Below are 20,779 nucleotides of genomic sequence, written 5' to 3' on the forward strand. Positions count from 1 at the left end.
AAAAGGGGTCCCAGTACAGCCCAGTTTGGCCCCCCCCAAACAGGGGGTGTCCCCCCCCCATGCTTAGCCCACAGGGAGGGGGCCCAGGAGTCCTGCCTTCTCCCTCCCCCCCCCCCCAAAGAAAGCGGGATGGGACCCAGGTGTCCGGCTCCCCCCCCCCCCAAACACGAGGGGATGGGCAGGGCCCCCCCCCTCGGCCCCCCCCCCAGCAGCCCGGTCCCGGACGCCTGGGCCCCTTCCTTGCTTTGGCCTCTGGCGCCACCTGGCGGTCGCGCCGCGGTGCTGCGACACCCGGGGAGGGGGTGACACCCGGGGGGGGGGCACAGATTGGGGGGGGACACCGGGGAGGGTGTCCCGGGACTCGGGGGGGGTGGAGGAGACCAGGACCGGACCCCAGTGTTGTCCCCCCCCCCCCAAAGTGTCACCCCCAGCCCCTGGGTGCTGCCCCCCCCCCCAAGGGGGGAAACCGAGGCACGTGGGGGGGGGGCCCAGGCGTCCGGGGCCCCGACAGCAAGTGACACCAGCACCGCGGTGACCCAAAGAGCTTCATTTTGGGGGGGGGGGGGGGACACCCGCTTAGGGGTCCTCCAGCCCCCCCAGCAGCCCGTCCTGCGCCAGCTGCCCCTGGAGACTGGGGCAGAAAGGGCGTCACGGGGGGGGGACGGGGACACCGGGGGGGGGACACGGACCTGTGGGCGAACTCGTGGGCGCGCCGGAGCAGGCGGTGGCAGTGGCGGATGAGGATGGTGACGCAGAGGCGCTCGGGGACGGGGACGGGGACGGAGCCTCCCCCGGGGCGCCTGGGCTGGTGGCACCCTCAGCACATGGGTGCTGGGGGGTGACACGGCCCCGCACGCGGGTGCTGGCATGGGACGTGGCCCCACACGCATGTGCCGGGGTGCAACGCAGGCCGGCACACGTGGGTGCTGGGGTGCAACGTGGCCTGACACGCGGGTGACAGGGTGCAACGTGGCCCAACGTGGGTGCTGGCATGTGACATGGCCCAATACACGGGTGCTGGTGTGTGACATGGCCTGACACGTGGGTGCCAGGGTGCAACGCGGCCCAACACATGTGCTGGTGTGTGACATGGCCTGACACATGGGTGACAGGGTGCAGTGTGGCCCGACACACGGGTGCTGGTGTGTGACATGGCCTGACACACGTGTGCCAAGGTGCAACGCGGCCCAACACGTGTGCTGGTGTGTGACATGGCCTGACACGTGGGTGACAGGGTGCAATGTGGCCCGACACACAGGTGCTGGTGTGTGACATGGCCTGACACATGTGTGCCAAGGTGCAATGCAGCCTGACGTGTGCTGGCACATGACATGGCCTGACACGTGGGTGCCGGGGTGCAACACGGCCCGACGTGTGGGTGCTGGGGTGCAACACAGCCTGACACGCATGTGCTGGGGTGAAACATGGCCTGACACGCATGTGCTGGTGTGACACAGCCCAGCACATAGGTGCTGGTGTGTGACACGGCCTGACACACGTGCTGGGGTGCAATGTGGCCCAACACACGTGTGCTGGCGTGTGACATGGCTCAACACGTGGGTGCCAGGGTGCAACGTGGCCCAACACATGTGTGCTGGCGTGTGACATGGCCTGACACACGGGTGCCGGGGTGCAATGTGGCCTGACACGTGGGTGCTGGGGTGCGACGTGGCCTGACACATGGGTGCTGGGGTGCAACACAGCCTGACACGCGTGTGCTGGTGTGCAACATGGCCTGACACACGTGTGCTGGCGTGTGACATGGCCTGACACACGGGTGCCAGGGTGCAATGTGGCCCAATGTGTGGGTGCCGGGGTGCAACACAGCCCGACACGTGGGTGCTGGGGTGCAACACAGCCTGACACGCATGTGCTGGGGTGCAACGTGGCCTGACACATGGGTGCCGGGGTGCAACATGGCCCGACACACGGGTGCCGGCATGCAACACAGCCTGACACACAGGGGGTCACAATGCAACACGGCCCGACACGCGGGTGCCAACATGCAACGCAGCCTGACACGTATGTGCCAGCATGCAACATGGTCCAACATGCGTGTGCTGGCAGGCAACATGGCCCGACATGTGTGTGCCGGCGTGCAACACGGTCCGACACACGTGTGCTGGCGCACGCCGCGGCCCAGCACGCATGTGGCAGCATGCAACACGGCCTGACACGCATGTGCCGGTGCACACCGCAGCCCAGCACGCATGTGGCAGCATGCAACACGGCCCGACACGCACGTGCCGGTGCGCGCTGTGGCCCAGCACGCGTGTGCTGGTCCCGGTGGCACCCCAACACGCGTGTGCTGTTGCACGCCGCAGCCCAGCACACCGCGCGGGTCCCGTGCTCACCAGGGCGCCCAGCTCCAGCAGGCGCGTGGCGTCCTCGTGGCCCAGCGTGTCCTGGAAGCGCAGCAGCAGCCGCCTGCGGGGCCGGGGAGGGGGCACACGCGTGTCGGGGGGGTGCACACGCGTGTCGGCGTGGGGTCTGGCCCACCTGCAGCAGAAGAGCGGGGCTCGGGGCAGAGGCGCCCCAGGTGCTGGTGCAGCTCGGGGTCGGCGCGGCGCAGCAGCTCCTTGCTGCTCCCTGCGGCAGCGGGTGTCAGCAGGGTGGGGGGGATTGGGGTGATGGAGATGGGGGTGATGGGGATGGGAGTGATGGGATTGGGGTGATGGGATGGGGGTGATGGGGATTGGGGTGATGGGGATGGGGGTGATGGGGATGGGAGTGATGGGGATGGGGGTGATGGGATGGGGGTGATAGAGATGGGGATGATGGGGATGGGGGTGATGGGGATGGGGGTGATGGGATGGGGGTGATAGAGATGGGGATGATGGGGATGGGGGTGATGGGATGGGGGTGATGGGATGGGGGTGATGGGATGGGGGTGATGGAGATGGGAGTGATGGGATTGGGGTGATGGGATGGGGGTGATGGGATGGGAGTGATGGAGATGGGGGGGATGGGGGTGATGGGATTGGGGTGATGGAGATGGGGGTGATGGGATGGGGGTGATGGGATGGGAGTGATGGGGATGGGGGTGATGGGATTGGGGTGATGGGATGGGGGTGATGGAGATGGGAGTGATGGGATTGGGGTGATGGGATTGGGGTGATGGGATGGGGGTGATGGAGATGGGAGTGATGGGATTGGGGTGATGGGATGGGGGTGATGGGATGGGGGTGATGGAGATGGGGGTGATGGGATGGGGGTGATGGGATGGGGGTGCCCGGTGTCTGGGCCCCCCCACATCCCTGTGTCCCTCGTGTGTCCCCCCCCGTCCCCACCCCAGTGCCCACACAGCGCCACCACCAGCCTGGTGCCATCATCCCCCCCATGTCCCCCATGTCCCCCCCGTGTCCCCCCCCCGGGTGCTCACGCAGCGCCGCCGCCAGCCCAGTGCCCGCGTCACCCCAGGGCCGCTCGGGTCCCACCAGGCACCAGAAGGTCCCCAGCTCGGTGCCCAGCACCTCCAGCGCCCGCGCTGCCACCAGCGTCACCCCCGGCACGTACCCCCGGCCTGGGGACACCGCCGTGCCGTCACCCCCACGCCGGGGACGCAGGGATGCCGTCGCCCCCCTGGCATTGGGGACACGGGGCGCCACTGCCCCCCAGCATTGGGGACATGGGGACACCACCACCCCCAGCATCAGGGACACGGGGACACCGCCACCCCCTGGCATTGGGGACACTGCTACCCCCGGTATAGGGGACACAGGGATGCCACCACCCCCCAGTATAGGGGACATGTGGACACTGCCACCCCCCAGCATTGGGGACATGGGGACATGGAGACACTGCCACCCCTAGCATCGGGGACATGGGGACACCATGATGTCATCACTCCCACCACCAGGGACGCTGCCATCCCCCAGCATAGGGGACATGGGGACACTGGGACACCGTCACCCCCCACTACTGGGGCACTGGGGATGCCACCATCCTCTAGCACTGGGGACATGGGGACACTGTTGCCCCCCAGCACAAGGGACATGGGGACACCGTCACCCCCCAGCATCGGGGATATGGGGACACCAGGGCCTTGGGGACACTGTCAGCCCTGGCACCAGGTGGCCAGGACACCAGGGCAGCCTGGGGACACCAAGGGCCTGGGGACACCATTGCCTGGGGACACCGAGGACACCAAGGAGGCTGGGGACACCGGGGACACCACCACCCACCAGCACCAGGGACATGGGGAGCCTGGGGACACCATCTGCCACCAGCACCAGGGGTCTGGGGACACCATCAGCCCCGCGCCGGGGACATGGGGACACCATCATCCACCAACACCAGGGACACCAGGGGTCTGGGGACACCAGGGGCTTGGGGACACTGAGGACACCGGCGACACGGGGGGCCTGGGGACACCATCTACCACCAGCACCAGGGGCCTGGGGACACCATCAGGCACCAGGACGATCTGGGCACCCGGGACACTGGCAGCCACCAGCACCAATGACACCGGGGCCTGGGGACACCATCAGCCCCCGGTACCTGGGGTGCCTGGTTTGGGGACATGGGGGGTCCCCAGCCAGCGGGGCCGTGGGGACGGTCCCTGCCGGGGGTCGGGGGACGGGACCTCACTGGGGTAGAAGGCCATGAAGGTGACGAGCAGGTCCCGCAGGCGCAGGAGGTTCACCAGCCCCTGGCCCCTGGGGACAGCGGGGGACAGCGGGGGCCGGGGGGCCGGGGCGCTTGGGGGACCCGGTGCTGGCAGTCCATGGGGTGGCACCGCTGGGGGCCTCGGGGACAGACAGGGGACAGGGTGGCCTTGGGGACAGGGGATGGGGCGGCCCCAGGATAGGGTGGCCCTGGGGCAGGGGAGGGGAAGGCCAGGGACTTTGGGGATGTCCCCAGGCCAAGGAGGTGACAGGGTGGCCCTGGGCAGATATAGGTTGTCTGGGGACAGGGAGGGGATGAGGTGGCCCTGGGACAGGGAGGGGACGGGGTGACCTCGGGGCAGAGAGGGGACAAGGACGATGGAGGTGGCCCTGGGGCAGGGAGGGGATGGGACGTCCCTGGCTGGGGACATCTGAGGTGGCCCCAGGTCGAGATGGGGTGGCTGTGGTTGGGTGTGGGTGGCCCCGGGGCAGGGAGGGGACGGGGATGCAAGGGATGGCTGTGGCCTTGGGGCAGGAGGGGACAAGGACACCAGGGGCGGCCCTGGGGCAGGGAAGTGACGGGGACACCGGGATGACTGGGGCAGGGAGGGGACAAGGTGGCCCTGGATGGGGATGTGGGGTGTCCCAGGGCAGGGAGGTGACAAGGACACAGGGTGGCCCTGGGGCAGGGAGGTGACGGGGACATGGGTGGCCCTGGGGCAGGGAGGTGACAAGGCCACAGGGTGGCCCTGGGGCAGGGAGGTGACAGACACGTGGGGATGCCATGGAGGTGATGGGGACATGGGAATGGCTGGGGCAGGGAGGTGACGGGGACATGGGGGGGGTGTTGGGGTGGTGATGGGGACACGGGGGGTGACGGGAGGTACGGGGAGATGTCGGGGTGGTGACGGGGGGACATGGGGGGTGTCAGGGAGGTGACAGGGACATGGGGGGGTGTCAGGGCAGTGATGGGGGGACATGGGGGGGTCAGGATGGTGACAGGGACATGGGGGCATCAGGGCAGTGACAGGGACACAGGGTGTGTCAGGGTGGTGATGGGGACACGGGGTGTTGGGATAGTGACGGGGACATGGGGAGGTCAGGATAGTGACAGGGACATGGGGGTGTCAGGGCGGTGACAAGGACACGGGGGTCTTGGGATGGTGATGGGGGACATGGGGGGGTGTCAGGTAGTGCCGGGGACACGGGGGCTGTCGGGATGGTGACGGGGGACATGGGGGGTGTCAGGGTGGTGACGGGGCCGTGGGGGTGTCGGGATGGTGACAGGAACACAGGGGGGGTGTCGGGACAGTGACGGGGGGACATGGGGGTGTCGGGATGGTGCCAGGGACACGGAGGGTGTCAGGACGGTGACGGGGACACGGAGGGGTGTCGGGATGGTGATGGGGGGACATGGGGGGTGTCAGGTTGGTGTCGGGGCAGTGACAGGGACACGGGGGGGTGTCGGGGTAGTGACGGGGACATGGGGGTGTCGGGATGGTGACAGGGACATGGAGAGTGTCAGGACGGTGACGGGGACATGGAGGGGTGTCGGGATGGTGATGGGGGGACATGGGGGTGTCGGGATGGTGACAGGGACATGGGGGGGTGTCGGGATGGTGCCAGGGACACGGAGGGTGTCAGGACGGTGCCGGGGGGCCCCGGGGGGGGGGGTGACACGCCGGGGGGGGGGGTTGGGGACACGCACTGGAAGTAGCGGCGGTGGCGCTGGGTGCGGGGCAGCTCGGCGTCGAGGTCCCGCAGCTCGGCGGCCACCTGCGCCCCCCCCATGGGGGGGGGGTCAGTGCCACGCCCTCCCCCGGACGCCTGGGCCCCTTCCCCTCCCCCCCCCACCCTCGGCGCTCACCTCGGCGGGTCCCTCCGGGGGGGTCAGCTCGGCCACCAGGGCCACCAGGGCCACCGCCCGGGCCAGCTCCGCTGCGGGGGGACGAGGGCCACGTCACTGCCTCGGGGGGGGGATGGAGAGCGGGGACCCCCCCCCGGGCAGGGGGACACGGGGACAGGGATGGGGACCCCCCCCGGGCAGGAGGACATGGGGATGGGACCCCCTGAGCCACCCCCACACCTGGGCAGGGGGACACGGGGGACAGGGATGGGGACCCCCCCCGGGTAGGGGGACATGGGGACCCCCCGACCCCCCCCAGGCAGGGGGACATGGGGACAGGACCCCCCCAAACCCCCTTCCTGGGCAGGGGGACATGGACACCCCCTCTCTGGCAGGGTGGGGACATGGGGACAGGGACCCCCCTGGGCAGGGGGGACACAGTGACAGGGATGAGGACAGGGACCCCCCGGGACCCACCCCAGGCAGGGGGACACAGGACCCCTGACCCCCCCCCTCTGGGCAGGGGGGGGACATGGGGACAGGGACCCCCCCGGCAGGGGGGACACGGCGGCGGGGGGACACGGGGGGGGCAGGGAGGTATATAGGAGGTCACGGAGGTCGGGGGGGGGACATGGGGGACCTGGGGGGTTCGGGGTCCTAGGGGAATGGGGTTAGGGTCCAAGGGGGATGGGCCGGGGGAGCCCTGAGGGATTGGGGGGGGATTTGGGGGTCTTGGGGGGTAACGGGGGGGCTGGGGGGGGATATGGGGGTGCAGGAGGAGCCCTGGGGGGGTGGGGGAATTTGGGGGGGCCCTAGAGGTAATAGGGGGACCCTGGGGGGGTTATGGGGGGCTATAGGGGTGCAGGAGGAGCCCTGGGGGGGGTTGGGGGATTTGGGGGGTTCTGGGGGTAATAGGGGGACCCTGGGGGGGTTATGGGGGATATGGGGGTGCAGGAGGAGCCTGGGGGGGATTTGGGGGGTCCTGGGGGTAATGGGGGGACCCTGGGGGGGTTATGGGGGGTGCAGGGGGAGCCCTGGGGGGTTTGGGGGGATTTGGGGGGATCCTAGGGGTAATGGGGGGACCCTGGGGGGATTATGGGGGATATGGGGGTGCAGGAGGAGCCCTGGGGGGGTGGGGGGAATTTGGGGGGGTCCTGGAGGCAATGGAGGGACCCTGGGGGGGTTATGGGGGATATAGGGGTGCAGGAGGAGCCCTGGGGGGATTTGGGGGGGTTCTGGGGGTAATAGGGGGACCCTGGGGGGTGATGTTGGGGGTGCAGGAGGGAGCCCTGGGGGGGGAGTGGAGGGATTTGGGGGGTCCTGGGGGTAATGGGGGGACCCTGGGGGGGTTATGGGGACTGGGGGGGGCTATGGGGGTGCAGGAGGAGCCTGGGGGAGTTGGGGGGATTTGGGGGATCCGGGGCGACAGGCCTGCAGCGGGGGGGGGGTCCCCAACCCACCCCCCCATTTCCATAGGGACACACTTGGGGACACCCCCGCGCCCCCCCCCCCCCAGCAGGCATCGCCTCCCCACCCCCCACCCCCAGGGAGCCAAGGTGGAGGGAGGGGGGCCCAGGCGTCCGGGTGGGGGACCCACGGCAGGGGGGTCCCCAATCCCCCCCCCCCCAACGGCGACTGTCCCTCCTGGGGAAACTGAGGCACGGGGGGGGGGGGGGCCCAGGCGTCCGGGTGGCCGACGCGGGGTGGGGGGGGGGGTCCCCAACTGGTGGCGAGCGCAGGAGGGGGGGGGCGGCTCGGCCCCCCCCCCCGGCCCCCTTCGCCCCCCCGGCGGGGCAGCACCCAGGCTCCTGGGGGGGGGGCAAATTGGGGGGAGGGAGCTGCGCCCATAGCTGCCTGGGGGGGGGGACCCCAGGGTGCTGGGGGGGGGGTTGGACCCCTTCTAGGGGGGCGGTGCGGGGCTGGGACCCCCCCCCAGCCCCACACATTGCCCCCCGGCCCCCCCATATCCCCCAGCCCCACATGTTGCCCCCCCAGCCCCCCCTCATATCCCCCAGCCCCATATATTGCCCTCCAGCCCGCCCCATATCCCCCAGCCCCACACATTGCCCCCCATGGCCCCACCAGCCGCCACGCGGCCCCGCCAGCCTGAGCCACCTGGCCCCCAGCACCCCGCGCCTGGACCTCAGCGGACCCACACTGGGACCTGGGCCCCACACCAGGCCCCACGCCAGGCCCAGCCCCATGGCGGTTCTGCACTAGGCCCCGGGCGGGCCCCAAGAGTGGACCCCATGCCAGGCCCAGCCCCACAGCAGGCCCCACACCGGGCCCAGCCCCACACCAGGCCCCACACCAGGCCCAGCCCGCACAGCAGCCCTTCTACCAGTGCCCCACGCCAGGCTCCACACCAGGCCCAGCCCCACAGCAGCCCCAGCCCCATGGCCCACAGGCCCCAAGGCAGGCCCCACAGCAGGCCAGCCCCAGGCACTAGCCAGCCCAGCACCAGGCCCCAGGGCGCCAGGCCCTATGGGGGCCCAGCCCCACGCCAAGTCCCCACGCCAGGCCCCACACCAAGCCCAGCCCCACGGCAGCCCTGCACCAGGCCCACGCCAAGCCCTGCCAGGCAGCCACACCAGGCCCAGCCCCATGGCAGCCCCACACCAGGCCCCACACAGGGCCCTATGCCGGACCCAGACCCACGCACTAGCCTCATGTCAGGCCCCATGCCAGGCCCAGCCCCACAGCAGGCCCCACGGCAGCCTCTGCCCACAGGCCCCACGCCAGGCCCCACGACCAGGCCCAGCCCACAGCAAGCCCCACGCCAGACCCGATGCCAGGCCCAGCCCCACCACCCACTCAGGCCCAGCCCAGCACAGGCCAGCCAGTCCCAGCCCTCACCAGGCCAGGCACACCGGCCACCCTGCACGAGCCGCCACACCAGGCCCCACGCCAGGCCCCACGCCAGGCGCCCCACAGCAGCCCCATGCCAGGCCCGCCACAGCCAGGCGCAGCCCCACGGCAGCCCTACACCAGACCCACGCCAGGCCCAGCCCCACACCAGGCCCCACACCAAGCCCCACGGCAGGCCCCACAGTGGACCCCATGCCCAGGCCTCAGCCCCACGTCAGGCCCCTCACACCAGGCCCCACGGCAGCCCAGCCCCACGTCAGGCCCCACACCAGGCCCCACACCAGGCCCAGCCCCACAGCAGCCCCACACCAGGCCCAGCCCCACAGCAGGCCCCACACCAGACCCCACACCAGGCCAGCCCCATGGCAGCCCTGCACCAGGCCTCCATGCCAGGCCCCACGCCAAGCCCAGCCCCACGCCAGGCCCCACAGCAGGCCCCATGGCAGGTCCACGTTGGGCCCAGCCCCACGGCAGCCCCACACCAAGCCCCACGCCAGTCCCAGCCCCATGGTGGCCCCACACCAGGGCCCCACGCCAGGCCCCACACCAGGCCCCACGCCAGGCCCAGCCCCACGGCAGCCCCACACCAAGCCCCACAGCAGCCCCAGCCCCATGGCAGCCCCACGCCAGGCCCCACGCCAGGCCCTATGGGGGCCCAGCCCATGCAAGCCCATGTCAGGCCCCACGCCAGGCCCAGCCCCACACCAGGCCCCACGCTGGCTCAGCCCCACACCAAGCCCCACACCAAGCCCCACGCCAGGCCCCACGCCAGGCCCAGCCCCACGGCAGCCCCACACCAAGCCCCACGCCAGGCCCTATGCTAGGCCCAGCCCCACACCAGGCCCCACACCAGGCCCCACGGCAGCCCCACACCTGAGCACCCGCCAGCAGAGCCGCGCCAGGCGCCGCGCCAGGGCCCAGGCCAGCTCCCACACGGGGCCCCACGGCGGGGCCCACAGCAGGCCCCACGGCGGGCCGGCCCCCATCACGCTCCCACGGCGTCCCCGGAACCCGCACCGGGCCGGTCACAGAGCGGCGCCACCGCCACGGCGATGGGGACACGGGGACACCAGCGGCAGGGGGACATGGGGACATGGGGACATTGGGGACATGGAGACATGGGGGACACCAGGACATGGGGACATGAGACATGGGGGCGTGGGGGACACAGGGACACAGGGACACTGGGACACTGGGACATGGGGACATGGGGGCATGGAGGACACAGGGACACAGGGACACTGGGACACTGGGACATGGGGACATGGGGGACGTGGGGACACAGGGACACAGGGACACTGGGACACTGGGACATGGGGACATGGGGGCATGGGGGACGTGGGGACACAGGGACACAGGGACACTGGGACATGGGGGCACGGGGGACATGGGGACATGGGGACATGGGGACACAGGGACATGGGGACATGGGGGATACAGGGACATGGGGACACAGGGACACGGGGGACACTGGGACACGGGGACAAGGGGGCATGGGGGACGTGGGGACACAGGGACACAGGGGCACTGGGACATGGGGGATACAGGGACATGGGGACAAAGGGACACGAGGACACAGGGACACGGGGACACAGGGACACAGGGGACACTGGGACATGCGGACAAGGGGGCATGGGGGACGTGGGGACACAGGGACACAGGGACACTGGGACATGGGGGCACGGGGGACACAGGGACATGGGGACATGGGGGATACAGGGACATGGGGACACAGGGACACGGGGGACACTGGGACATGCGGACAAGGGGGCATGGGGGACGTGGGGACACAGGGACACAGGGGACACTGGGACATGCAGACATGGGGGCATGGGGGACATGGGGACACAGGGACAAGGGGATACAGGGACAAGGGGACATGGGGACTCGGGGATGCGGGGACAGGGGGGACACGGGGACACGGGGGCAGCTCGGAGGCCACCCTCGAGCCCTCCCCAGCTGTGCCCAGAGCCGGGGGGGCTCCCCACCCCCCCGCCAGCACCCGCGTGGGAGCCCCGGCGTCCCGGCGCCCCTCCCCCTCCCCCCCTTCCCGAGGGGCCCCGGCGTCCTGCCCCCCCCCCCGGGGAGGGCCGCGCCGCGGCGCCGCTCTCGCCCGCCAGGGGTCGCCCTTGTGCCGCCGCAGCGCGCGCGGCGCCGCCCCCGGCGGGGGGAGGGGCGGGGCCGCCCGGGGAGGGGCGGGGCCTAGAGGAGGAGGGGGCGTGGTCAACACGAGGTCACGCCCCCGCCCAGCGCAGGCACCTGGCCACGTGTCCCCGTGTGTGTGTGTCCCCCCTCCCCGTGTCCTCTCCGGGCTCCCCCGTGTCCCCACGTCACCTCGCGCCCCCCCCCCCATGTCTCCCCCCTGTCCTGCCTTGTCCCCTCGTGTCCCCCCAGGTCCCCTTGTGCCCCCTCGTGTGTCCCCCCCCCCAAGTTCCCCACGGTCCCTCATGTCCCCTTGTGTCCCCCCAGGTCCCTTCGTGTCCCCCCATGTTCCAAGTCCCCTTGTGCCTACCCATGTCCTCTCGTGTTCCCCATGTCCCCTCATGTACCCCCAGGTCCCCTTGTGCCCCCTCGTGTCCCCCCCCCAAGTTCCCCATGGTCCCCCATGTCCCTTTGTGTCCCTCCAGGTCCCCTCGTGTCCCCCCATGTTCCAAGTCCCCTTGTGCCCACCCATGTCCTCTCGTGTCCCCTTGTGTCCCCCCATGTCCCCTTGTGTCCACCCAGGTCCCCTCATGTCCCCCCATGTTCCAAGTCCCCTTGTGTCCCCCCACGTCCTCTCGTGTCCCTTCATGTCCCCTCGTGTCCCTCCATGTCTCTCCATGTCCCCTTTCCCCCCATGTCCCTTCATGTCCTTCCATGTCCCCTCATGTCCTTTGTGTCCCCTCGCATCCCTCCATGTCCCCCCCATGTCCCCTGTGTCCCCACCTCGGGGACACACATGGAGGGACGGCGCAGGGTCCTCAGGACACGGCCCTGGGGGCACACGCATGTGCAAACGCACACGCCTGTACCCCGCCACCACCGTGGGGACACGTCCCGGCGCCACCTGTCCCCAGCAGGGCCGGGGGGGGGACATGCATGTGTCACACGTGTGCACACTTGTGTGTGCGTGTTCCCCCGCAAAACCCCACTGGGGGGGGCATCACAGCCGGACGCCTCCCCCCCCCCAGCTCCACGTGGGTACCACAGAGCAAAGCATGATGGGAAACTCTGTGGCGCCCTCCCATGCTGCACTGGGAGCAGCAGAGCAGACAAAGGGCCCAGGCGTCCAGGGAGGGGGCCAGGCGCAGCCACTCACACCCTCATAGTCACACCCCCAAACCCCCGCACACCCCCACACTCACACCCCACAGCCCCCCCTCCTGTGCAACACCCCTCTACACCCTCACTCACACCCGCATCACCCCTCCACGCTCACACCCACACACCCCACAACACCCCTCTCCCCTGCCCAACACCCCCACATTCACACCCCACATTCACACCCCCACATTCACACCCCACCCCCATCCCCCGTACACCCCCACTGACACCCCGCAGCCCCCGCTCACACCCCCACCCTCACACGCCCCGCCCCTCCCCGCCGCGCCGCGGGGCCCGCCGGGAGCTGTAGTCCGCGCGGGCCGGGACGCGGCGGAAGAACTCCAAGTCCCGGCGGGCTTTGCGCGATGAGGAGCCGGAAAGACTCCAAGTCCCGGCAGGCATTGCGCGCAGCCGGGCGGAAGAACTCCAAGTCCCGGCGGGCATTGCGCGCGGCGGGGCCGGGAAGACTCCAAATCCCGGCGGGCTTTGCGCGCGGCGGGGTGGAAGAACTCCGAGTCCCGGCGGGCTTTGCGCGCGGCGGGGCCGGGAAGACTCCAAGTCCCGGCAGGCTTTGCGCGGGGCGGGGCGGGGCGGGGCCCGGCGTGGGCCGCAGGTAAGGCCAGGCCGGACCGGGGGCTCTCGGGGGGGGTCGGCCGGGGAGAGGGGGCCCCGGAGGAGCTCGGGGGGGGGAGGTAAGGGAAGGGAGGCAGTGGGGGACACTTGGGGCAGGTTTGGGGAGAGGGACGGTGGGGGAGGTCCTTTAGGGGGGGCAGGTTTGGGGAGAGGGAGGCCGTGAGGGCCCGCGGGCAGCTCTGGGGGGGGCCCTTAGGGGGCAGGTCGGGGGAGGGGGGCTCTTGGGGGGGCAGGCCGGGGGGGGCAGTGGGGGGACACGTGGGGGCTGGGCTCAGGGGGCCTCTGGGGGGGCAGATCTGGGGGAAGGGGGGCAGATCTAGAGGAGGGGGGCTGTAGGGGGGGCCTGGGGGGCAGATCTGGGTGGGGGGGGCAGTGGGGGGGACTCTAGGGGCAGCTCTCGGGGGAGGGGGGCAGTGGGGGGGCCCGGGGGTCAGGTCTGGGGGGACCCCTTGGGGGGCAGCAGGTCTGGGGGCAGGGGGACACTGGGGGAAGCCCTGGGGGGCCCTTGGGGGGCAGATCAGGGAGAGAGGTGCAGCAGGGGGGGCTTGGGGGGGGCAGGTCTTAGGGGGCCCCTTTGGGGGGCAGATTGGGGGAGGGGCGCAGTGGGGGGCCCCTGGGGTTCAGGTGGGGGCAGGGCACAGCAGGAGGCTGTGTGAGAGGAGAGGGGTTTGGGGGTGTCCGGGGGGGCCGGGCCGTGTCGGGGTGTGAGGACGCTCTGCTCCTTTAGGCAGAAACCTCCCCCTGGTCCGGGGGCAAATTTGGGGCTGGGCTGGGGCAAACGGGGGTGTCGGAGGGCTGGATTCACCCCCTCCGCCTGGGCCAGGGTGGGATCCGCACCGGGGGGGCGGCGGGGGGCTGGCAGGGCCCTTGTGCTCCCGCCATGGGGGGGCCGTGCTTGGGGGTCGGGGGCTGAGCCGCCTCGGGCAGAGAGGCTTTGGGGGGCGGCGAGCGGGGGCAAAGGGCTGGGATCCTGGCCCCGAATGTGGGGGGCAGAGCTGAGGGGACGATGGGCAGAGCTAAGGGGACGATGGGCAGAGTTAAGGTGACAGCAGGCAGAGTTAAGGTGGCAATGGGCAGAGTTAAGGTGATGACAGGCAGAGCTAAGGGGGCAACAGGCAGAGCCAAGGGGACAGCAGGCAGAGCTAAGGTGATGGTGGGCAGAGTTAAGGTGACAACAGGCAGGGCTAAGGGGACAACAGGCAGAGCTAAGGGGACGACGGGCGGAGTTAAGGGGACAACGGGCAGAGCTAAGGGGACGATGGGCGGAGTTAAGGGGACAACGGGCAGAGCTAAGGTGACGACAGGCAGAGCCAAGGGGACAACAGGCAGAGCTAAGGGGGCAACAGGCAGAGCTAAGGGGACGATGGGCGGAGTTAAGGGGACAATGGGCTAAGGTGACAACAAGCAGAGTTAAGGTGACAACAGGCAGAGCCAAGGGGGCAACAGGCAGAGCCAAGGGGGCAACAGGCAGAGCTAAGGGGACGATGGGCAGAGTTAAGGGGACAACGGGCAGAGCTAAGGTGACGACAGGCGGAGCTAAGGTGACGGCGGGCAGAGTTAAGGGGACAAGCTAAGGGGCAACCACCGCCCTTCCCAAAACATTTCCTCCCTCCCACCCCACGCACAGGCGGAGCCGAGCCGGGCCGGCGGGCGATGGCAGCATGGCAGAGGACCCGGCGGTGGCAGCAGCGGCCGCGACGGCGGCAGCGGCAGTGGCGGCTCCGGGAGCCGAGGGCTTGGCGAGCCGCTTCCTGGCGCTGGAGCTGGAGCTGAGCACCGTGCTCGAGGCGCTGCCCTTCGGCGAGCCCGTGAGCCACGTGTACGCGCCGCTGCGCTACGCCTGGCAGCCCCACGAGGACTTCGTGCGCCGCTACTGCGGGGCCGCCAAGCGCGTCCTCTTCCTCGGCATGAATCCCGGCCCCTTCGGCATGGCCCAGACCGGGGTAGGGGGGCGCGGAGAGGGGGCACTTGCGGGGACCGGGTTGGGTTTTGGGGTGAGGAGAGGTTGGGGGCGGCAGGTCGGCGTGGGGATGGAGGGGAGGGAAACTGAGGCACAGGCGAGGTTGGGGCAGGTCTGGGGGTGTTTATGGGGTGGTGGTGGACACTGCAGGAGACCCCTGTCCCCATGGAGGGGAGGGAAACTGAGGCACGGCTGAAGTTGGGACAGATCCAGAGGTGTTTATGGGGTGGCCATGGACACTGCAGGAGACCCTTGTCCCCATCCATCCCCACGGAGAGGAGGGAAACTGAGGCACAGCTGAGATTGGGACAGGTCCGGGGGTGTTTATGGGGTGGCCATGGACACTGCAGGAGACCCCTGTCCCCATAGAGGAGAGGGAAACTGAGGCACAGCCAAGGTTGGGACGGGTCCGGGGGTGTTTATGGGGTGGCCATGCCCAGGGGACCTTGCAGCAGACCCCTGTCCCCATCCGTCCCCACGGAGAGGAGGGAAACTGAGGCATGAGCAAGGTTGGGACCAGCCCGGGGATATTTATGGGGTGGCCATGGACACTGCAGCAGACCCCTGTCCCCATCTGTTCCCATGGAGGGGAGGGAAACTGAGGCATAGCCGAGGTTGGGACAGATCCAGGGGTGTTTATGGGGTGGCCATGCCCAGGGGACACTGCCGCAGACCCCTGTCCCCATCCGTCCCCTCTCCGCACAGCTCTTCCTCCGTTTCTCCAGGTGCCCTTCGGCGACGCGTGGCACGTACGCGAGTGGCTGCAAGTAACCGGCCGGGTAGAAAAACCCCCTTCGGAACATCCCAAACGGCCGGTGCTGGGGTTGGAGTGTCGACAGGCGGAGGTGAGCGGCACCCGCTTTTGGGGCTTGGTGCGCACCCTCTGCCCGGACCCGCGACGCTTTTTCCGCCACTGCTTCGTGCACAACCACTGCCCGCTGCTCTTCGTGGCCCGCAGCGGGCGCAACGTGACGCCGGCCGAGCTGCCGGCGAGCCAACGCGCCCGGCTGCTGGGCGCCTGCGACGAGGCGCTGGCGCGGGCCGTGGCGCTGCTCGGCGTGGCGCTGGTGGTGGCCGTGGGGCGGTTCGCCGAGCGCCGGGCGCGCCGGGCTTTGGCGGCAGCCGGGCTCGCCGTCCGCGTCGAGGTGTTGCCGCATCCTTCGCCCCGGAACGCCCGGGCGAACAAGGGTTGGGGCGAGGTGGCCAAAGCTCGTCTGGGCGAGCTGGGCGTCTTGGCGCTCTTGGAGGAGTGACGGGGGGGTGGCGGGGGGGCCCTTGGGTGCACATCGCTGCCTCGGTTTCCCCTGTCGAGAGCAAGGTGGCGGTCCCATTTTTGGGGGGACAGGGAATGGGTCCGCACCTCAGTTTCCCCTGCTGGAAGCTGGGTTGCCATTTTGGGGGGGGATAGGGGAACGGGTCCGTGCCTCAGTTTCCCCTGCTGAGAGCTGGGTTGGGGTCCCATTTTGGGGGGGGGGACAGGGGACAGGTCTGTGCCTCAGTTTCCCCTGCGGAGAGCCGGGTTGGGGTCCCATTTTTCGGGGGACTTGGGACGGGTCCGTGCCTCAGTTTCCCCTGCTGGGAGCTGGGTTGGGGTCTCATTTTTGGGGGGGGGGGACAGGGGACGGGTCCGTGCCTCAGGGGACCCCCCCCCCCCCAAAACGTGCCTCGGTTTCCCGATCTCCCCATTTGGGGGATTTTTTTGTTAACGCTTTTTAACGCAAAGGCGCCGCGTGACCTCGTTCTCAGCAGGGGAAACTGAGGCACGGCCCTGTCCCCTGTCCCTTGTCGTCCCCCCCCGGTGGCGGACGCGGACCGACGGGGTCTGAGCGGAGCGCTTTTGTGTCGCGTGGCCCCACGGTGGCACCGTGCCTCGGTTTCCCCCCCGCGGGCAATAAAATGCTGCATCCTCCGGAGCGGGGGCTGTGGCCTCTTCGTCGTCGTCGTCACCCTGGGTGCTGCGTGGGTGCTGCGTGGGTGGTGGGTGCCCTGGGGGTGGCGTGTTGGTGCCGCTTGGTGCAATGTAGATGCCACGTGGGTGCTGTTTGGTGCCATGTGGGTGCTGCTCGTTGCCATGTAGATGCCGTGTGGGTGCTGTTTGGTGCCACACAGATGCCGTGTGGGTGCTGTTTGGTGGCACATAGATGCCATGTGGGTGCTATTTGGTGCTGTGTAGATGCCGTGTGGGTGCCCTGTGGGTGCTGCTTAATGCCATGTAGATGCCTTGCGGGTGCTTGGTGGCATGTAGATGCCATGTGGGTGCTGTTTAGTGCCATGTAGATGCCATGTGGGTGCTGTTTGGTGCCATGTAGATGCCGTGTGGGTGCCATGTAGGTGCTGCTTGGTGCCACCTAGATGCCATGTGGGTGCTGCTTAATGCCATGTAGATGCCCTGTGGGTGCTTGGTGCCGTGTCGATGCCATGTGGGTGCTGTTTGGTGCCATGTGGGTGCTGCTCATTGCCATGTAGGTGCCCTGTGGGTGCTGTTTGGTGCCACGCAGATGCTGTATGGTGCCATGTGGGTGCCATGTGGGTGCTGCTCGGTGCCATGCAGATGCCGTGTGGTGCTTTTGGGTGCCGTGCGGGTGCTATGCAATGCCATGTAGATGCCATGGGGTGCCATATAGGTGCCATATGGGTGCCATGCAGTGCCGCGCGGGTGCTGCTTGGTGCAGCCGTGCACAGGGGCCCCGCGGTGCACGCGCGCTGCCACCAAGGTCACCTCCCGGTCACGCCAGCGCCACACCAGCAGGACGCGCTGCGTCCCACTGGCCGGCGCCCCATCACCGCACCGTGCCGCACGGGGCCGGGGCGCCCTCAACGGGTGCTGGCGTGGCACCCAGTGCACCCACATGCCCGCGGATGCACGGTGTTTCGGGGTGCGGCGCCCATGTGTGTGCGCAGGTGTGTGCACGTGTGTGCAATAGGGAATTGGGGGTCACCCTGATTTTGGGGGTGCAAGGAGGGGGCTATGCCCTGATTTGGGGGGGCAGGTCGGGGGTGCACCCCGGTTTTGGGGCAAGTGGGGGCTAGAGCCTGTTTTGGGGGTGCAGGTCTACTCTGGCTTGGGGGAGCAGATGGGGGCTAGACCCCGATTTTGGGGTGCAGGCTGAGGGCTAGACCCTAGTTACCCTGATTTTTCAGCCTGGTGCTGCCCCCCCCCCCCCCCAGTTTAGTCGCAGATGGGATTCGAACCGGCGACCCCAGGACAGACCCCTGGCTGGAGAAGGAGCAACCGGCCACCGTGGCCCCCCTGGACGGGTCTTAGCCACTAAAACGGGGTGAAAAAAAACACCGTTTGGGCCAACCGCCTCCTCCCTCCCTTCTGAACACCCCCAAAACGTCAGGATTTTAAGTCGGGTTTTTTTTTCCGATGCTGATCGTATCGGGAGGCCGAAAATCGCCCTCTTTCGCCTCAATCGACCCCTGGGGCCGCCGGGACGACTGCGCCCCATCGCCCCAACCCGGGGCCATTTTGGAGCCCGATTTTTATCCCTTTGGGCCCTGCTTTTTTAATACATTTTTTGGTGGGAAAAAAAGCCTCTAAATGGGAAATAAGCGGATTCGCGCTGCTCTCCCGGTTGTAGTTTGGGAGCTTCCCCCCTCCCCGTTGCCTTCCCTGGGCTGACTCCTGCTGCGGGACTACATCTCCCATGATGCACCCGCAGCAGGGCCGCCCGCGGGGAAGCCGGGGGAGCCGCGGTGCATCACGGGAGATGTAGTCCCGGGGGCTCCCAGCAGGCGACCCTCCTCGCTCCCGGAGGAAGCAATTCCCCGGCTTTTTTCCCCAAATATCCCCCACTTCGCTCTCCATCCAGAGGCTCCCAACACCAGGAACTGCCCAGACATGGCCAAAACCCAACATCGACGTGGCCCTGGGCCATGCAGACCCTATAAATACCCCCGCAGCACAGATCCCGGCTGTTATCCCCGGCATTTTTAGCAAATCACAACCAGAAAAATGATTATAACGACACAAAACTGCAGCATCGGTTTCCGCAGAGTGATGCAATTTCTAGCGCGGTGGCTAATAACCCCCCACGGGAGAGCCGGCAGCCTGGCACGAGCCCTCCCCACTCCAGGAGATGCAGATGTCCAATAGTGCCCCGGTCCCATCTCGAAGGTTTTGGCCTCCTCCAGCTCGGCCCCACGGTGGTGGGAACCCGCCGGCCCCAAAACCCGAGGAACTGGCCCCGGAACGTGGGTTGGGCACCGAAAACACTCAGCAACAGCGGCGGCGTTTCCCCCCTTCTCTCCCCATCCCGTCGCTTTTCCGTCTCCCGGCGCATATGGCAGAAAGCTGTCCGAAGGAATTCTTGGAGCACCAGGAATCCGTGATTTAAGCCGGTTATGACAGTTTTATGGGTCGTCCTCAAGTGAGCCGCGACAGCCTCGGTAACTTTTTAGCATCGCTTAAGTTCAGCCGCGCAAGTTGCATTAGGAGCCGAGGTCCCAGAGGCAAAAGCAGCGATTGTACCGAGGGCCCTAAATCACGGTGCCACTTAGTAACTAAAAGTTCCTAATAAATAATTTTTACAGGGAATGCAGTCCATATATTACGGAGGGCTGGATGCCTCCATATTTCAAGGCAATTGTCATATTTGACTACCTCGCTTTTCTGCGCGCCGCTGTCAAGCCGCCAAATGGCTGTTCGAATCTCGGAGACCTTTTGGAATTGGGAATCATTAATTTCCTGGAGACTAAATAAGGTTGACTTTTAATGCAAAGCCATTTGTAAGGGAACACGGCATTCCAGCTCGCGCTCCAAACGGAGCCCGGACCCGGCGTTTTTCTTGGCGGAGGCAGGGCGCTGCCCTCGCGGCTTCCCGGGGGGAGGCACGGGCGGCTCCTAATCCCTCCTGTCGAGCTGTCAGATCCACGGATGCTTCTATTAAGTGCAGAGCCAGGCTCCAGGTCGGGGCCTTCCTCTTCCCGGCTGGGGAGAGAGAAACGCATGGGGAGAGGAAGGGATGGAGGGATGCGCCGGGTTTGTGGCTCTCACCGGATTATTGCCCCACTGAGACCAGGAATGTAGCAGGGATGGACGTCTTGGAGCTTAGCGATATCAAGATTTGCAGAAATTAGATAGATGGACAGATAGATAGATACATATGCACATACATACATACAACCATACGTACATGGATGAATGGATGGATAGATGGATACATAGATAGATAGATGGATGGATGGATACCTAGGTAGATAGATAGATACATGGATGGATGGATGGATAGATATATAGATGAATGAGTAGATGGATGGATGGTTGGGTAGATACCTAGGTAGATAGATAGATAAGACCAATAGACTGATAGATCAATTGATAGATACAAGGATGGATGAATGGATGGATGGACAGATAGGTACATAGATAGACAGACAGACAGACGGATGGATAGATACCTAGGTCAATAGATAGATAAGACCAAGAGATTGATAGATCAATTAATAGACACATAGATACATGGATGGATGGATGGATATATAGATGAATGAATAGATGGATGGATGGATGGATAGGTAGATGGATGGATAAGACCAATAGATTGATAGATCGATTCA

General features: G+C 67.7%; 1 protein-coding gene across 1 annotated transcript; it reads left to right on the forward strand.

Annotated features, from left to right (window-relative positions):
* Positions 1–15,074: 15,074 nt before the first annotated feature.
* SMUG1 (single-strand-selective monofunctional uracil-DNA glycosylase 1) lies at positions 15,075–16,998 on the forward strand. The gene is made up of 2 exons (XM_067314042.1): positions 15,075–15,200; positions 15,943–16,998. The coding sequence occupies exons 1-2, from the start codon at positions 15,165–15,167 to the stop codon at positions 16,468–16,470; spliced, it is 564 nt and encodes a 187-aa protein (XP_067170143.1). The 5' UTR covers positions 15,075–15,164; the 3' UTR covers positions 16,471–16,998.
* The last annotated feature ends 3,781 nt before the right edge of the window (positions 16,999–20,779 follow it).

Source organism: Apteryx mantelli, chromosome 33 (genome assembly GCF_036417845.1).
Source record: "Apteryx mantelli isolate bAptMan1 chromosome 33, bAptMan1.hap1, whole genome shotgun sequence".
Lineage (NCBI taxonomy): Eukaryota > Metazoa > Chordata > Aves > Apterygiformes > Apterygidae > Apteryx > Apteryx mantelli.

What these genes read in the sequence shown, in the direction of transcription:
- SMUG1 (XM_067314042.1), top strand. Translation starts at nt 15,165, where the DNA reads ATGAATCCCGGCCCCTTCGGCATGGCCCAGACCGGG. An exon ending in TCGGCATGGCCCAGACCGGG is followed by an intron (nt 15,201 to 15,942) that starts GTAGGGGGGCGC and finishes CCGTTTCTCCAG; the next exon opens with GTGCCCTTCGGCGACGCGTG.